The following is a 19,022-nucleotide window of genomic DNA, read 5'->3' on the forward strand; positions in this document are numbered from 1 at the left end:
GCCGCCATAACATGATGTGTTGAATTAAAATGAAATCCAAACGTGACGAATGTGGCAAAGTGTGGAAAGAGCTAGATGTTTGCGCGCATGGATTTCATTTGCAAGTTAACCACAAGGTGGCACCAATCTTACACTAATCACAGAACATTCATAAAGGCAAGTCCAGTTGAATAAACCCTACCCTAACAGTCATGACCTGAATGAAAACCTTCAGCCAATGAGTTAATCAGACTTGTTAACACATTTCCTCTTCATCAGCATTATCACACAAAAGGCCGTTTCAGTGGAATGAATGGTTGCCCGTTTCAACAGTCTCGCAAAACATTTCAGCTCTAAAGACCCAATGTGTCAGAGACAAATGGGATTTAAGAAATATATTTGTTGTAGTTTCACAGCAACTATTTTCCATATGATGAAATATAATCTTTAATAATTTATCTACAGAGCCTTATCCAACTAGAAAGTAGCCTATAAACAAATATGTGCATGTTACCGAATGCTAATGAAGCAGCTGATGGCTGATACAGCAACTCATACAAAGGTATTAAAAAGAAACAGAAATACAGAAATTATATTGTATTGTAGTCTTTAAATATCAGATTACATGCATTTTGAACATTTAAAGCATGCCAAATCAAAGGTGATTGACATTTAATGTTTTATTTTGGGTAAACCCACATGTCCTGTTTTTTATTCAGCATCCATATTTTAGTTTAACATCTGACTGTAAATAGTCATAATTTGGTAACACTTTACAATAAGGTCTCATTTGTTATTACTTAATTTATTAACTAACATGAACTAACAATGAGCAATACATGTGTTACAGTATTCATCTTTGGTAATGTTATACCAAATAATAATAAAAAATACAGTTGGTCATTGTTTGTTCATGTTAGTTCACAGTACATTAACTGTTAAAAAGTACAACATTTGATTCCCATAACGTATTACTAAATGTTGAAATTATCATTAATTAAGATTAATAAATGCTGTAGAAGTATTGTTAAATGCTAGAAGTATTGTTCATTCTTAGTTCATGTTAAATTTTAACTAGTGTTAACTAATGAAACTTTATTGAAAAGTGTTAGGAACGGGATGTGAATGTTGTATAAGTTTGCATATACAAATGTCTTCCAATAAATCTATTGTGATGTAACGGAGTACCCTTATAAATTTCACTTACACCATTCTGTGTATGTAACCCAAATAACATGTAATGCAATGTCCTGTCACCAAATCGATCGCCCAAACCAGATCGATTGTGTTCCAACTGTGTTCTCCCCATGAGGGCGGGTTTTTATTGAGGTCAATGTGGAGTCATTACATCAGAATCAGATAGATATTGGGTGATAGAATGCCTTTGCAGCATTAGACTTGTTTCACTCCTGCTGCTTGCCTGGTGAAGAATACTCTGCTTGTTAACGGATGCACATTTGAATGTATTTCTTTAGAAGATAATTATTTCTTCAAACTTCTGGAACTTTACATTTTAAACAGACTCCCAAAAGCTACAAGGATAACATATTAGTTTTCTTTTTCTCCAGAAAGTACAAGGGAGGCATCAACAGAGTAACACTGCTAAAAACTGAGTGTAGCAGGGAAGACATGGAAAGATACTTCACACCTGTGCGTGGCTCCTCAGAGGATGAGGTCAAAATGTACAAAAATTCCCATCACTCACCTCATCAACATCCTCATCAACATCCTCATCAACATCCTCATCAACATCCTCATCAACATCCTCATCAACATCCTCATCAACATCCTCATCAGCATCCTCATCCTCAACAGCATCCTCATCAACATCCTCATCAGCATCCTCTCAACCATCAATACCAGCATGGATCACACAGGTATGTGCTTAAACTTTCTTCCGAGGACATGTGTCAGTGTTGTTACTGTTAACTAAAACTAATTAACCAACCATTTTTGTTAACTGAAATAAAATATAATATTAATAATAGAGGAACAACTTATAATAAAAACGAAAAGGCAGCTAGCTAACTGAAATAAAATAAGTTAAAATAAAGTTAATAAAGTATTACTTCAATTGTAATTCAATTACTAAAATTGAACTGAAATAAACAAACAGAAAAAAATTATAAAATTGACAAATCCACAATAAAACTACTTCAATTAAATTGAAAACATAGACTAAAAATAAAAGCTAATTCAAAAAATGTTATAATACTACAAAATACTAAAATAACGTTCAAGTGAAATTCAATCTTACTCTTTTTATCATTAAAACTTTATTCTAAAGTTTGTTCCTTGAGGTTAAAATATTTTTCAAACCTAGAAAAAAACAGCAGCATAAAATAAAACAAAAGTCACACAAACTACACAGCAGACACTGTCCAAAATTTCAGATTAAAAAAGTTTTTGTGCTTTTAACTTTAATTTTAGAGTTTTTGAGGTATGTTTCAAGACGAATGGCGGAGGCTAATGCCATCTTTCCATACTTTTTCTTTGGTCACGTGGCACATTTTTCAATGATCAGAAGGTGTAATTTAATTAAGTAGGATATGAACGCAGCAAATCCATTGTGTGCATTTGTTTAAATTTTTTCAATAAAGATAACCTGTAATTTTCTTTCCTCCTAGTTTTGTACTTAGTGCATATATTTTGAATTGAAACAAAATGTCACTAGTATGATAGGAAAAATGTATGGTTATACTTTATTTTGATGATCGACTTTAGGCATTCTACTAACTTTGCAACTTCATGTCAACTAACTCTCATTAGAGTATTAGTAGACTGTTAGGTTTGGGTTCGGGTTAGTATAAATAAGTTGACATGTTGCAAAGTTACTTATAATCAGTAAAATGTCTAAAGTGGACCATTGAAATAAAGCGTTACCAAATGTATAATGTGGCTTGTAACAGAATACTGGCAAAATGAAAATACTGGCACAATGTGATCTGTTCTTGTCATATATCGCATAGGGCCAGTATTTTCATTATTATTAATTTCATTTTCTTATTTACCCCTCTTAAATCAGTCGCAGCTCTTCAAGCAGTCATGGAAAACACAGTGATAGACATGCTCACCATGACCAAGATAACCAGCATCATCATTATCCTGCACACCCTAAAGTGTCTGGAGAACACCCCAGATTCAATAAAAGGTCTTCCTCCAGCCTGTCCTCCTCCTCCTCCAATTCTTCATCTGCGTCTTGGACCTCAGATCCCAGCTTGGATGATGAGACGTATCTCATGCACAAACCCCAGCATTCCCTGTCCTGCTCCAACATCCCTGAGGTTCAAAAGAAGAGCCACGGCAGAGAATCTGAAGACTTTTTTGATCACAGCGAACACCGCCACAGCCTGATGACCTCTGTCGAACTGCTCCCTGCTTCTCAGCATGATAATCGGATGGCAAAACTCTCCAGGGGCCATAGCAAAAGCGAGGAGGCCCTTCAGCAAAATAAAGATTGTTTCTCAGCAGGATCTCACCTCATAGATCATGGGCCACTTTACAAAACTGCGAGCCTGGGACAAAGCCTTGCCTTTAGTGGCAATGTCAACAACACACTCGGAGGCAGGGCAGTTCCCAAGAAGGCGGTTTCAACAATTCAGCTGCCCAGCAAAGGTATTCTGAAAAACAAAGATGAGGGACAGAAAGGAGGCAACTTCAGGAAAGCCAAGTCTATGGAGGTGCTCTCCACCAGGGTGCACATCACAGAAACATCCAAGCAGATCACTATGGAATCTGCGAGGGATAACTTTGTGAAAGGGAAGCTGCAGTTCTCTGCATTTCTTGATGAGATCACCAAGCAGGTAATCAGTCCCGGTGCACTCAGCTCTTTTGGCTTAAACACACCAACGCCCCTAAAATCTCCTAATGAAGAACGCATAAACCGCAGAAGCAAGCAGGAGAGCATTGTGCAGTCACCAAAACAGCAGCCCATCAGAGCCGAGAGACCCGATTCAAGAAAAACCAGTATGGATTCAAGCTCACTCTCTCAATCACATAAGAGACCAAGCAAACAGCATCAGGATCACTACCCCAACCGAAGCCTGACCAGTCCTACCCCACCACCACCACCACCCCGCCATCCTTCTAAAGCCGAAAGACAGGGGGCTTCCTCAGGTAAACAGCAGCAATGGCAATATTCTCAGATGCTCACTGACGGTACCAGCACCAGCCCTGAGACTATCCGCAGCCACCTCTCTAAACACAGAGTGCGACATCAAAGTAGTCACGGCCCATCCAGGCACTTAGTTCCTAAGCAGGAGAAGGGATCACCGCCTCCTCAGCGAGCCCCAGGGCAGGAGTCAGAGTCTCAGTCTCAGTCAAGTAAATCATCCACCAGTACTAGCTCAGAGAAAAGTGACAGATCCAAACACATGGGACACAGGAGGCAGTCTAAACCTCACAGGGTGAGTTCATCAAAACCTGAACAAAAAAAGTGACAGTTTTTAAAGTGACAGTAAAGACAAAAAAAATTCTACTTCAAATAAAATGTTGTTCTTTTGAACCCTATTCTATTCATCAAAGAATCCCAAAAAAAGACAAAAAATTTAAAACAAAAGACACCGTTCTCACAAAAATATTAAACAGCACAACATGTTTTCAACATATTAATAAATGTTTCACCAAATCAGCATATTAGAATGATTTCTGAAGGATCATGTGACTCTGTCATCAAATGACATTTTAAAATATATCCAAATAGAAAAGTTATTTTAAATTGGAATCAAATAAATGCAGCCTTCGTAAGCATAATACACTTCTTTCAAAAACACATTTGAAAAAAATCTTACCAACGCTAAACTTTTGATCAGTATCAGTATATAGTCTATTCCATAAATTAAAGAAACATTTAACCTTTTTTTCCTCACAAACACTTAATATTTGATCTTGAAGAATAGTCATAATATGCCATCATAACAAGCACAGCTTGTTTAAGGTTTTTAAAATAAAATAAAATTATGGCATTGGGTTAACCTCTAAAGCCGGAACCATGAGGGATACCCTTCACTGTGTCCATGTCTGTTGATTAACACAATTGAACCAGACGAGCCATCAATCAATGGTCTTTCCTGGAGCGTATCACTTCAAAATCAATTTTCTATTTTCTATTCTGCACTGGTTCTCCAATTACTGTTTCACCCCCTCATTTCTTTCTCTTGCCCCCAGGATTCGGTCAGTTCCATGGACAGAGTTCAGTAAGTGCTTCCCCCTTTTTTTCTGATTGGTTATTTCAGACTATTGATTTTGCTCTTATTCCAGAGCTTTCCCCCATGCATTTTACTCTGCTCAGTTTCCTAAAACTCTGTCATCCAGCCTGAGCCACATCGATTGCTTCTATTTTCATCTCTCTGTTTATCTGTTCTGTACACAGTCATGATGTTTTTTTGCGACTGATTTATGATACCGAGTCTGTACAGAATATCAGCAGTTTACCTCCTGACAGATAAACACATCGATCTGTAATATATTGCAGGATGCTGGAGGAGTACAACAAAGAGTTGCATGAGAACCTGTTGCAGATGGTGGCATGCATTGAGAACATGGAGACAGAATTGCAATGTACCAAGACAGAGTTAGTCAGCTGTAAAGAGAAATACCGAAGGTCAGCATTTAAGCTTTACATGCTATGAAAAACAAAATTCTTAAAAATGACACCACCACTCTCTCTCTTTGTCTATTGCCTCATTTACAGGCTCCAGGAGAGCTATTCTGTTTCTCAGCAGGCAAACAGCGTCTTGGAGCAGAAACTCAATTCTGCGGTGAGTTTTAGGAGGCACTTTCCACAAAATCAGTATAGGATCAGAAAGAAAAATATATTTGTTTTAAATAAAAGGTCTGTGAAAGAAAATGTTTATTGTCAACTATAGAATGTTAGCTAGGCCAACATAATATATGAGCGGTTTTATTCTCAATTTATTTAATTCACTTTTTAGTTTTTTCAACCTTATTAAAATGTATGACTAATTACAGTTTAGACCCTTTTTTTGTAAATGTGTCAATGTCAACATTAAATATTTACAGTTAAAAATAAAAATTAACCTAAATTGTTAAAATGAACTAATAATTAAATTGTGTTTTTAAAATTGCAATTAATTGTAAATCAGTTCAATAGAACTATTATGACATTTTACAATTTTACATGTTGGATACAGCTGAGAAGGTCAAGACTTCCAAGGTAGGACCAAATCATCATTTTTAGCGTAGATATGAGATTTGTGCTTAACATCAAAATTGACCACATCTGTGGAAAATACTAGACAGATTTTAGAAAATTTAAACAACAAGAAAAGACTGGTTGCTGCAAAAGATACATACAGTATGAGCGTACAAATAAGCTCTCTGTTGTGAATGTTTCTTTTTAAAAAAATTTTCCTTGTATGAAGTGCCCATCTGTAAAATATGATAGTGCTGTTTTCAGGCCTTTTCATGGCTTATCAATTAAAGCACCTGCTTTCCCTTATGTTTGGCTCTTAGAAAATGTAAATTCACATCTGCTGAAATGTCTCTAGTGTCTACAGACATACCGTCACCTGTGTTACATTTAAGCAGTATTTTTTTTTACCGTACTTTGACAGGTAGACAGCTTGGACTCAGAGAGGAAGTACCTCATGCAGAGAGTTGTGGATCTGACTAAACAGCTGGATACCGCTCAGAAAACCATCAACTCTCTGGAAAACATCAATGTAGGTGCAACACACAGACAGATACAACAAACATATGCTACGTCTTCCATTTTTTGGACAACTAGTCAATTCCACACTAAACAGCCTAAAATTAAAATAAAACCTAAACTTTTATACATGAAGAGTTCAGATGCAAAAGCCTCTAAGTGCCATCTGAAATTTTCTTCTAGAATGATCATTTTTATCAAGCTTGTATATTTAAGTTCAGTAATTTCACTTAAATGGCAATTAATAGGTAATTTTCATTGGCATTTTAGTGAAATTACTGAACTTAAATATACAAGCTTCATAAAAATGATCATTCTAGAAAATTTCAGATGGCACTTAGAGGCTTTTGCATCTGAACTCTTCACATATTCAAGCAAACCAAAGAATTACACGTCACAAGCCACATGTTGAATGTTAAAAGGGTGGTTCAGGATTTTCGACATCGGACCTCATTTTCAAGTGAGCCTGGTTGTAATTCATCAGTGGAGACAGTTTTCAAAAAAATTCATCCAGTCCTTGCATAGTTCGCCTATGCTAGGCTAGCGCGATTTAACAGTGCCCGTTAGCCTGCCATTAAAAACAGTTTTACCCACTCCACAGTACACCAAAAGCAAATAAATTATAACGCCAGACTATCGATGTAAATGTCTATTGAGAGAATAATGTTAGAAATCAAAGTACTCTTGTATCTCAATTATCTGCGGCAGGTAAATACACTTGCGTGATTGTTATGTGGACCGGCTCTCTCGGTTTCCTAGGTAACCAAATATAACTCCGCCGCTGCTGTAGACTGCTTATAAATACAGGGAACATATGATAACTAATGCAATGTGATGAAAGGGTAATTTGATTTCTAACATTATTCTCTCAACAGACATTTACATCAATAGTTTGGCGTTATAATTTATTTGCTTTTGGTGTACTGTGGAGTGGGTAAAACTGTTTTTAATGGCAGGCTAACGTGCACCGTTGACTCGCGCTAGCTTAGCATAGGCGAACTATCCAAAAGTAAGGACTGGATGAATTTTTTTGAAAACTGTCTCCACTGATGAATAACAACCAGGCTCACTTGAAAATGAGGTCCGATGTTGAAAATCCTGAACCACCCCTTTAAAGTCTGCATGAAATGGAAGATACAAGTCTTTTCTTCCTTATTGTGATGTATATCTGAGTGAAACAGCTTCTTGAACAAGAAACAAATTAGGGTAATGCTGTGGTTTGCTACAACAGTTGGGTTCTGGAAGTAAAAACTCTATTCATTATCTCCATATGGAAATTGATTTTTTAGAGAAAATGTTTAAATCTTTAAAGACAGCCCAACTGTAAGCTACGAGGTTGATAATCGATGGTGCAGTTGCTTTTGTTCGCATTATTTCAATTAATTTGAAAAAACAATCATGCTTTACATTGGAATTTATGGGGAAAAACTACATCACCCATGATGCTGTACAGAAAATTCCACCAATCAGAGAGCTACAACAAGCAAAACACGCCAAAGATCTTTATTATGCATTTTGCAATAAACTGAAAGTTTTGTTTTTAAGGGTGGGAATCTTTAGGCACCTTAAAATCTGATCTGATTCCGATTCTGGGAGTCACAATCCGATTCCAAAACGATTCTTGATCTACTTTTAATATTTAAATATTAATACAATTGTTGCCAATGTTAAGATCTGTAAATATAAAAACTAATATAGCTTCAAAACATAAAAGCAAGTAGCCTTGTAAGTAATAAAGAGGAACAACGAAACATTACATGACATAACTGACTGTGCTTACATTAAAGGTATAGCGGAGGATTTTCCCGAATTTTAGAAAAGAACCGCCCTCTCCACTTTTTGAAAAAATGCACATGCACGACACTCTACCTGCTCCCGAAAGGGAACGCCTATTAAACGTGTGCACGAGAGAGCATGCATGAGCTAATCATAGCTTACATTAACTTTTACTAGCAGTGATTTTAAATGGATTTCTCCAAATAGCATGCCAAACTTTACCTGTCAAGAAACTTCGCGACTGAGGCATCAGTGGGAAGCCCGACCTGTGTTTTGAGCACACGCCATCGTGTGAATCGTGTGCACGAGCACGTACGACGGCCTTACGTAAACATATCACCAGAATGATTGACACTTAGGAGGACCAATAGTCTTGATGATCCACCCGGAAAAAGAAAATCCTCCGCTATACCTTTAATTTCCCTTCATAAAAGCACGAGATGTTTTCACAAAGCGTGCATGAGGATTTGAAATTGAAAGCAGCCATCTGTCTGTGAGTTTAATATTTTTTTAAATATATAAGCCCACAGCATTCCAAATAACATACATGATGATGTCTTCGTAGAGCATTTGTAAGGAAAATACAAGGCGGGCGAGACCGCGCACTGCAAGCGTAACATCAAGCAAAGCATCTGTTCCTCACAGCGCATATTCTGTGCAACGAAGCCTGCCACGAATGTCGCGAATTATATATATATATATATATATATATATATATATATATATATATATATATATATATATATATATATATATAAATCGATTTTGCTGTTCGCAATGCTTCATGGGATTGTTGTTCTTTCCCTCATTAAAGCCATTATGTACACAGTCTTGTATTTGTCTATTTGTCTGGTTTTCAAATAGGTTTTTGCTTTAAATAAATGTCTGTAATGTTGTGATTCACCTCGTAGCTGATTGGTTTGCTTCATAGCTTACAACACTTTAACAAAACTTTTAAAAATGTGTGGCAAAAGTACTTCTGAAACCAACTTGGCTGAAAAAATGGGCGGGCACTGATGCTGTGATCACATGTGAGTGACAGGTTATTTCATGGTGACTTTATGGGTTAACATCTTTCTCTCCTCAGGTTCACTCATTGATTAGTGAGCTGTTGAAAAATCACGTCGACTCTCAGAAAGGACTGGAACACATCTTATATCCTCGAAAATCTCCAGGCCAACCTGATAGTGACCAATTAGACAGTGTGCAAGAGCTCAGAAACAAGCAACCATCTGGAGAAAAAAGGGAAGTTTTTGAATGGCCACAGACTGGACAGACATGCTCAGGTGCCAGACAACAGCCTGCCACAGCCTTTCTGCCATGGAAACATGATCATGATCCATGGGCAGGGTCAGAGCAACTTGTGGTTAAAGGAAGTGACTCACAACTTCCTTTTCTTTTCGCTGATGATATGCCAATCCACAAAACGATGGCAGATGCAAAGGCCCAAAGTCATCAAATGCATCAGTTAGCCGTGAACACAGAGATCCACATTGTTCCCCCAAACCCATATAACCTAGATGAGATGAGGCTCAGTACTAGACAGACATGTGGAGAAGGAACCGTCACGGTGGGGAAAGACCCTGATTTAAGCTCTCTCACAGCTCAGAGGATGCTGAATGAGTTTTTGAACCAGATTCCTCCTCCAGCGCATGATGGTAAAGGGAAGGATAGCTTAGAAGCAGTGATGGGGGCCAGAGAACTAACAGAAGGAAAACAGTAACTTTCGATCTGAAGTTTATATGGTAAATAATATAAGAACTGGATGAAATGCGCAATAACGTCCCCCATTACCATGTTGGTAATTATGAAATACACTTCACTTCTATCTTCACAAGTACAATTGTATGCAAATAAGTAGGCCTATGTATTCCATCTGGTTTTGTGCTATATAAATTAAAATAATTTAGTTTTCAGGTTTCCTGCTTTGATTTGTGGTTAAATACATATGTGAAAGGCATTCTCTGTGTTTGTGTTTTTTGCACTTTTTGCCCTTGTATATTCTGAAATGCTCAAAACTGATAATCAATAAAATAATATGGTTAGAACAATGCGTTCCAATCATATCATTTTATTGATAACCAAATTTACTTTCAAAGAGCTGCTTATACAATTATTTTTGACTGCTTAACGTTTTCCTGAAAAAAATTAAAATGGTGAGTGAATAGAGCTTCTGTGAAATATGTACATTAACGTCTGAGACCATTAATGTTCATGTGCCCATTTACTGTATAGATTAACATTTAGCAAAGTTTTCGTGGTTGTGATTCTGAAATCTAAGTGTAACTGATAGAATGCAAGTTATAATTTCTGCAATTAGCCATATTATTTTATTATATAATATCCTGAAATCAATAAAGTCTTTGCTGTACATTTGAGAATTGTTTATATTTGTCTATATTATATTGTTTGAAAACAATATTGTGTCTTTATATCCATAAAACTGTGTCATCAGTTATGCCAATTTCTTCAAGTGATTTTTAAGGTGCAGTGTGTGATTTTTAGCGGCATCTAGTGGTGAGGTTACGAATTGCAACCAACAGAAGTTACGGTGGTCGACAGGAAAATATGTCGTCGTCTGAGACATCAGAGAATGGCAATCAAGTTTCTTTGCAAAGATAAATTAAGAAATGATGTTTACTTAATTATTCAGTAAAACGATATGTTATTGCGAATATTATTGTTACTTGTTCATCATTGTGTCAGTGTTTTATTCGCTGACTTTAGCTAGCTTCTCTTTGTACGAAGAACAACATAGTGACGAAACGCACTCTGTAAGTAGTTAGGGCTGCTAGAAACATGTCGGCACAAAATGGCTATTTCGATGTAAGGGGACCCGCGGTGTATGTAGATAGAAACAGCTCCTTCTAAGGTAATAAAAACATAACGGTTCATTATGTAAGGTCTTTATACACCACTGAAAACATAGTTATGTATATGATATTGCATTTCTGTCAACAGATCCTCCTAAATATTACACAATGCACCTTTAAGTTAAAATCACGTGATTAATACACCACAACAGTTAATACATTGCTTTGTTATATTTCAAATTATTCGTTCTTGGTGTTATAATATAGAGTATTTATATTAGTCACAGTAGATTTAGATCTACACACTGTTTCCATGAGAAACCAACATTAGACACACAATAACATTCACCTCTGAGCCAGCAAATAGAGATAGCACTGACAAACCATACATTGTCTGTAAAAGGCAGTAACCCATCCCAAGATTGGTCTACAATAGAATATGAAATATGTCATATCATAAAATGTTACAAGTTTGCAATTTTTGCTACTATGTTTTTAATATCTGGGCCGTTTTTGTCACTTTTGGTGTCAGTTTTGTCCTAAGCCCTGATTTATTTCTGACCCTGCCATTTATTGATGCTCACAGGGTTAAAATGTGTGTCACATTCTTTCATGCCTGTATTCTTGGCTGTTTATTTAGGTTTCACGGTTTCTCAGTCCATTACATGGCACACCTTGCATCAAACCCCTCCCTCTGGCTCTCTTTGTGGACCTCTTGACCAAGGGCAGGTTTGTTTAGAGGACACTGGCCTGGATTCTCATTGGTGGAGTTGGTCTAATAGGATCAGACATGATGACAGGAGATTATGACACTCAGGCCATAATACTCAATATCATATTTTTAAGCCCTATAGTCAAAATGGCTGCCAAACTGTAGGAGGCATATTGAAGGCTCAGGGTCTGAAGAAAAGGGCACTCAAACATTCTTGAAGGTAATTAATATATTTTCTTTTACACAAATTAAAATCAGATAATCTTGGACACAACTGCACAAAATTTATTTTGGCTCACACTCTTGTATTAGTTATATCTGAAGTATTTTGGAGATGATTTCTGAGTAATCTAATGATACTGGATTGCACAGTCCTGTTGCTAATTTTTAGGTTTAACAAAACCTGATAAAACGATGGGAATTTACCTGCGAATGACAGATCATTTGCTGAGCTGGATACTGATACTGCACGGCATCTATTAAAATCCTCTTCTGCAATCTAAACTTCCCTCTCTCCCTATCCTAAGCCTCTTCCTAAGCAGCATGGTGTTGTTAAAACTAAAGTTCCCCTTCCAAAAGAGGGTGCGTCTGGCCCAGGGTCTCTGGCTGCTTTCATGGGTGGCGATGTTCTCTGGAGCCATCACCTTTGCTATGGGAGTCTTCCTTAAAACTGAGCTACATCGCAGATCAGAGGTAATGAAACATTTTCTTAATTAATAAACAGAAAGATAACCTACAAATGAAGAATGAGATGTACTAATGTATCCCTAGATACATGCATGTTTGCCAAGAACATAAATGGAAACATAATGTATTGCAGTGTGTAGTTTGCCTGCCATTACAGTCCATTAGGAACTATAAAGTGTTTGAAAGGATGGTGACAAATGCGATCAGTGCTTCAAAACATGCTTAACAGTTTTTTGAAATGCTGTTTTTACACTATGCAAATGCCATTTTTCTTTCAAATAAGTTTGGTATTTTTACAGATATTATTTACTGTATGTACTACTACTGCAATTAGTACTTTCATTTACCCTTTATATAGTCAACACAAGTGTAACAGGCCTAAGCTTTGTCTTGTTGAGAGGAATAATCTCACATAATCTGAGGATTGGCCCTTAGATAAGGTCTCAATAGTGTGCACTAATAACTCAGCTTGCGTCTGTATGAAGTTAATAAACCTCACAATTAAAGCTGAAAATAAGTGAAAAGCATTGTGGTGAAAACTATTATTATCCCACACCAGTTGAACAGTTAAACAAAACAGTTAGTTAAAACGTCTGTAGGCTGTATGAAAATGCATTTGCTTAATAGTAGGTTAACCTTTTTCTTATACTGGATTCATTTAGGGTTCAAGTTTTCAGTTGAAACATTAGCCTTGAATACAGAATGTAAAGTGAACATTGTTCTGGGCTTTCATGATCAAATGATGCTAAAAACAGGATAGAGGGGAGATTGCAAAAATGTAATTCTTCTCACTCTATACAGGTGATGCACAATATGGACATCCACATTGTGCCAAATCTGCTGATGGCAGTGGGGTTAGCATCAGTGGGCATCAACATCTGTGCTAGCAAAGTCTGCCAGGACTCACTGGACCCCTCGCGTTTCCCTCGCTGGAAGACGTTTCTTCCTCTGTTCTTCTTCTTCTCGATCTTCTTCACCTCCTTGCTGCTGGTTGCCATGATTCTGAGCTTCGCCCTGCAGCCCAGCCTGGAGGAGTCTCTGAAGATTGGGTTGAAGAACGGTATCCGTTTCTACAAGGTTGGTGAGAGAAAGACGATTAACAAAGTCATTTAACAGCAATCAGCTGTCATATATATTAATTCATTCTCAGTGTATTAATGAATAAATATGGCATTTCAGAGTACTATAGATATTTAAGGAAATAAATCAAGCATTCATAAGTCCAATAATTAAATAAATATGGCATTTCGAAATATTATACACAAAAAAGAGAAAAAAGGTCCAAGCCCAAAATGGCAAAACACTAAGCTATTAATTGTCTTAACCACAAATTATTGGTCACGAAATTAGCAAAATTCCTCAGAAAGACAGAATGAAGTTTTTGGAAGAATATGGGAAGTTGTGTGTGGATTGATGAATCACAATGAAACACGAGTTGCATGATAATACTCCTGAGCGGTGTCTTCAAAAGTCTGCTGAGAAATATAATAAATGCATCTCTACCACTGTGAAGCATAGATGAAGAGGTGTCATTGAGTATGAGTCTTTTTAGCTGCTGGTATTGGTGAGCTTTACTCTGAAATGTCATTTAATGCTTTGGAGTACAGAAGAATTTTGCAAAATGGCTTGCTTCCCACAATTGAAAGGTTGTTATCAAAAGAGGAATGATCAGATGTTATTTTTCTCCTACCCTAATTGCAAAGACAACCAAGAATTGGCTTGAGAACAAGTCCATCAGGCTGATGTTTTGGCTAGGTCAGAGTCCAGATTTGAACCCTATAGTGAATATTTGGTCTCACATTAAACTTAGACATTTTTCAACTACTAATGAACTGTTTGAAGGCATTAACTTTGAGTGGAACAATGACTCTTCTTTCTGTAAAAAGCTCTCTGCAAGTTGGGGAAGGCTAGTCCGTGCTAATTTGATAAAAATGGTTAAGACCATTAAAATACCACTAAATATTAAACAAACAAACAAATATATATTGTTTAAATTAAAAATAAGAAAGAGAGAAATAAAGAAAGCCAGCCTCTTGGCATTTTTTGAGTATGACATTTGTATATAGAGTCTAGACAACACTTGATTTAAAGAAATGTTTCCAAAGGCAGGACAACTTAATACACGTTTAAAATCAAAAGAATTTGAAAGAATTTGATATTGAATTGAATAGAGGGATTTCAATTACAAGTCATACATATATTTCTTTTAATAACTGTGATGTTAAATATCTCTATAGGACACAGACACACCAGGCCGTTGTTTCCAGAAGGAAACTATTGACCGTTTACAGATTGAGTTCCAGTGCTGTGGTAATACTAACTACAGGGACTGGTTTGAGGTGCAGTGGATCAGCAACCGCTACCTGGACTTCACAAGCAAAGAAGTGAAAGAGTGAGTCCAAAAATCAAAGATACCCCCCTTTTTAGCTTCCAAGGTTAATTTAGAATTTAGAATGTCATGTTCTGAAACAGGATGAACAAAGGCCATAGTACTCGCAAATCAATTATGCATGTGTGCATGAGCCTGGCGCATTGATCAGAAAGTCAATAAAGACAGTTGCAGAATTAATGATGTAACAAAACTAGGATATGTATAACTATAATTGCATTATATAGTCTTATGTTTCTGTCTGTTACATTTTGCCGACAGTCGAGTGAAGAGTAACGTAGATGGGCGTTATCTGATGGATGGGGTCCCATTCAGCTGCTGTAACCCCTCCTCCCCCCGGCCCTGCATCCAGAAGAGTCTCCTGGACAATGCTGCCCATTACAACTACGAGTATCAGACTGAAGAGCTGAACCTGCACAACCGAGGTTGCCGCCAGGCCCTGGTCAACTACTACATGGGTTTAATGAACACCATCGGCCCTTATGTTCTGCTCGTTTTCCTTCTCCAGGTATGGGCTGATTAATGGGTTGAATGAGTAATTACAGACCATTGATCCTCATTTTACAAAAAGGAAAAGAATTTGCGTTTCTGAGCCATGTTCTCTCAGGAATCTCCTGTGGGTATTTTTAATGGAAGTTTTTGATTTATGAGTAAAATAAGATCTGTGTTAGACGTTATATGAAAAGACTTTCATGTTTTGTTGTCCAACATAAATAATATTCATACCTCAAACGTGAATTCTGAACACACTAATTTAAAAACATAGATTGCTATATAAGGACTACAGTGGTCAGCAAAACACTGCCATACAAAAGTTTGAGGTCAGTAAGATTTTTTTCTTTTCAGTGAATACTTTTATTCAGCAATAATTGATTCAATTCTTCAAAAGTTACACTGAAGATATTTATAATGTTACAAAATATTTCTATATTAAATAAATGTAGTTTTCTTGAATATTTTCCACAAAATTATAAAGCAGCACAGCATTGATAATAATAAGAAATTATTCTTGAGCTTTGATTAGAATGATTGCTGAAGGATCATGTGACACATAAATATATTAAATTAGAAAACAATTATTTTAAATATACCACAATATTTATATTTTTACTATATTTTTGATCAAATAAATGCATCCTTGGTGGGCAAAACATTAAACAAGAAACACAACACCTTCAGAATTCATGATATAATGCATGTTGAAGAAAAAAACACGAAAGGCTCTTAAATAATGCTAACCACAGAACTTATTTTACTCATAAAGCACAAAACCAGTATCCTTAAAAAACATTTCAACTCCCTAAATTAGCCCAAATTGACATGATAACAGAACAGCTGTATTGGATGATCTTACAGGTGAAGTGTGTAATAATTAGTGCACCGTTAAGTCACCTATAACAGTCCCACAAAATTATGTTTTTAACAGAACAATGTTTACAGACATGCATAACCTTTAAGATTGAAGTACTAAACATTAGAGTTGCTGAAAACACCAACATTAAAAAAATGCATGCACCTAAAAAAGCATGTGATGATATGTTCCATTTGCATCAGAGGACTGTTTTGTGTGGACCCCCCACCCCCAAATAACCACATGATTTTAAGTGTCAACCGTGAACAACACATTGTATTATCTAATGTGCGCAACACATCGAACCATTCACACACTCGTCACTCAGTTAATATTGACACTCTTCCGGAAAGGCTGGCAGTACAGTTGTGAGCTCAGAGGTGTCAATATTCATTATTTAAGCATTAAAATAACTTGCACCCAAAACCACATCAGTATCTCAGCTTTTATAACAGTCACAGCTTTTGTAACACTATTTGAATCATCACGTCAATAATTCAATAATCAGTAAATCAACTTGATTTCAGCTGCCAGCACCAATAAAACTAATTTGCTTTGATAAAATAGATTGAAATAGTATGATATTTAATGTTGCATACTATTAATTCAGGTGTGGTTTGTTGTTGTTCCAGCCACATATTAGTATACAGTGGAATAAAATGTTGTTTAAAAGAGAGAGAGAGAGAGAGAGAAAAACAATTAAAATTCTGTTACCATTTACTCACCCCCATGTCCTTATAAACACGTATGACATTCTTGCTTCTGTAGATCACAAAAGAAGATATTTTTTAAAAAAAAAGTTTATTTGTCCATTCAATGAAAGTCAAATGGGTCCGATGTTGTTTTGGACCCCGATGCTCTTCAAAATATAATCTTTTGTTGACAGGTTTGCAACAACAACGAGACAGAATTTTCATTTATGGCGAAACTATGACTTGACAAAGTGTCCTTAAGAAAAGTAATTTGAGAAAAACCTAAAGAAATTGTCCTAATGTAATTTGAACTCTGACCTCTCTGTCTCCTTGGTCCTCAGATGTTCATTCTAGTGAGTCTGCGCTATCTGCAGACTGCAATGGAGGGTGTGCTGGGAGAGGAGAATGTGGAGATCGAGACAGAGGGATACATCCTGGAGAAGGGAGTGAAGGAGACATTGTTGGAGACTAAAGAAAAGATGATGAAATTCCTCCTGTTCGCTCAGGTGGGCGACGCATCCGATGCGACCCAGGGCACCGAGCCAGAGGAAGGAAAGCCAGCCACAGCCTAAAAGACCAAGTGTAATTGTTTATAATGAGTGCTCATGTACACATGAGTGCTAACTGTCCTTGATTATCATCATCCAAGGGAAATAAAGTCATCATAATTATAATGTAACGTTGCTACTTCATTGTTAAATGAAGTCATCAAGTTACCCAAATATTTGAGGTAAAAACCAGTAACCTCTCAAAATGCTGGAAATCTGAAAAATCTGATGGTACCAAAATACCTTTTTCTCCCATGACAATTATATATAAAGTGAAGATGTCTGAAGAAGAGTTAAAGAAGAAAATTCCAAGGAAATGACGGCAATGAAATAGTACATTTCATCACATGAGGTCTGTAGATGTTTTGCTGCTTCATGCTTTGCTTAAATAGACAAAAGAGAGCTGAAATTGCAGAAGCTGTATGCGACAAATAAAGAGTTTTTAACTGATCTGTGAAGTCACATGGTCATTGTGTCCCATGAGCTTGTGCTAATTTTCGTTTTTCTGTTATGTGTTGAAATGTGTTTTTAAGTTTGGACACTTCTTCCCTCACACTAGCCTTATCTCAACTTCTCTTGTGAAATGGTGTAGTGTCAAATCAATTTCCTCTTGTTCTGCCTATGCAGAGAGTGAGAGAGAGAGATGAATAGGATTAAGCTGACTGAGTGCGGCAGGCCATCTTGTTAGGTGCCCTATTCTGACACATGAAATCTCTTTATCCCTTTGATGATGGTTAATACTATGATGCTGCCAAAGCACTCACATGCAAAAAAAACAACACTAGGCCAACACAAGAAATGCAACTGTGTGGTGGATCTAGTTATTTATTAGAAGCAATTAGTTTTGCACTATCACATTAGGTTCAAGTAATGCCGATTCAGTGGATTAGTCATTGCAGGAAAAAGGTTCTTATTTCATTTTGAAAAGGTCACATATATAAAACAAAAACACATCTAAAGTCAAAGTGACACTAAAGACATTTATAATGTCACAAAAGCCCCGATGATCTGCTAGCGCATTACACCCTTCCACCGCTAGAAAGCAGCAAAAACTCAATTTTGCTCTTCTGTCACTCCCAATCTCGAAAAAATATCATTCAAGTCACCTTGCAAATCATGCATTGCTGTATTTGCATGTAGTTTGTATGAATTATTTTAAGTGCGTTGTATCGACTTCCACTGACACGAATAGATTTTATTTCCTGTGTTGCCCACACACCTAGGTTGTGTCTCAAAGCAGAATGGTCAGCCTTTTTAGATAGCAGTTGGGGGCAACATACTGCATTTTTGGTCATGCGAATAGATTCTCAAAGTGCATCACAAAAATGCAGTCTAGATAGGCAGCCTACTAGGTTTTGAGAAACATCCTTCAGTTGTGGTTTTGCTGTGTTGAATGTGGAAACGC

The 19,022-nt window shown here is 36.6% G+C and overlaps 2 protein-coding genes across 5 annotated transcripts; both read left to right on the top strand.

Annotated features, from left to right (window-relative positions):
- The first annotated feature begins 473 nt into the window (after positions 1-473).
- Positions 474-10,882, top strand: LOC307170738 (uncharacterized protein). 3 transcript variants are annotated; one of them, XM_079891974.1, is made up of 8 exons: positions 474-541; positions 1,548-1,856; positions 3,005-4,385; positions 5,146-5,174; positions 5,453-5,581; positions 5,672-5,738; positions 6,555-6,662; positions 9,513-10,882. In XM_079891974.1, exons 2-8 carry the CDS (start codon positions 1,609-1,611, stop codon positions 10,146-10,148), a joined length of 2,598 nt encoding a protein of 865 aa, XP_079748100.1. In that variant the 5' UTR covers positions 474-541; positions 1,548-1,608; the 3' UTR covers positions 10,149-10,882. The 3 variants fall into 3 exon arrangements, 2 of the variants coding, with proteins under 2 accessions (XP_079748100.1, XP_079748101.1); XR_013823438.1 differs by lacking the exon at positions 474-541 and adding an exon at positions 6,132-6,154 and having other exon boundaries at positions 1,352-1,856; positions 9,513-10,802; XM_079891975.1 differs by lacking the exon at positions 474-541 and having other exon boundaries at positions 1,352-1,856.
- Positions 10,883-11,954: 1,072 nt separating this feature from the next.
- rom1b (retinal outer segment membrane protein 1b) lies at positions 11,955-18,099 on the top strand. Of its 2 annotated transcripts, none has more exons than XM_079892493.1 (6): positions 11,955-12,170; positions 12,478-12,643; positions 13,439-13,714; positions 14,875-15,029; positions 15,288-15,534; positions 17,411-18,099. In XM_079892493.1, the coding sequence occupies exons 2-6, from the start codon at positions 12,494-12,496 to the stop codon at positions 17,639-17,641; spliced, it is 1,059 nt and encodes a 352-aa protein (XP_079748619.1). In that variant the 5' UTR covers positions 11,955-12,170; positions 12,478-12,493; the 3' UTR covers positions 17,642-18,099. The 2 variants fall into 2 exon arrangements, with proteins under 2 accessions (XP_079748619.1, XP_079748620.1); XM_079892494.1 differs by having other exon boundaries at positions 12,493-12,643.
- Positions 18,100-19,022: the final 923 nt, after the last annotated feature.

The sequence above is a fragment of the Squalius cephalus genome (genome assembly GCF_949319135.1).
Source record: "Squalius cephalus genome assembly, chromosome: 14".
Classification (NCBI taxonomy): Eukaryota; Metazoa; Chordata; class Actinopteri; order Cypriniformes; family Leuciscidae; genus Squalius; species Squalius cephalus.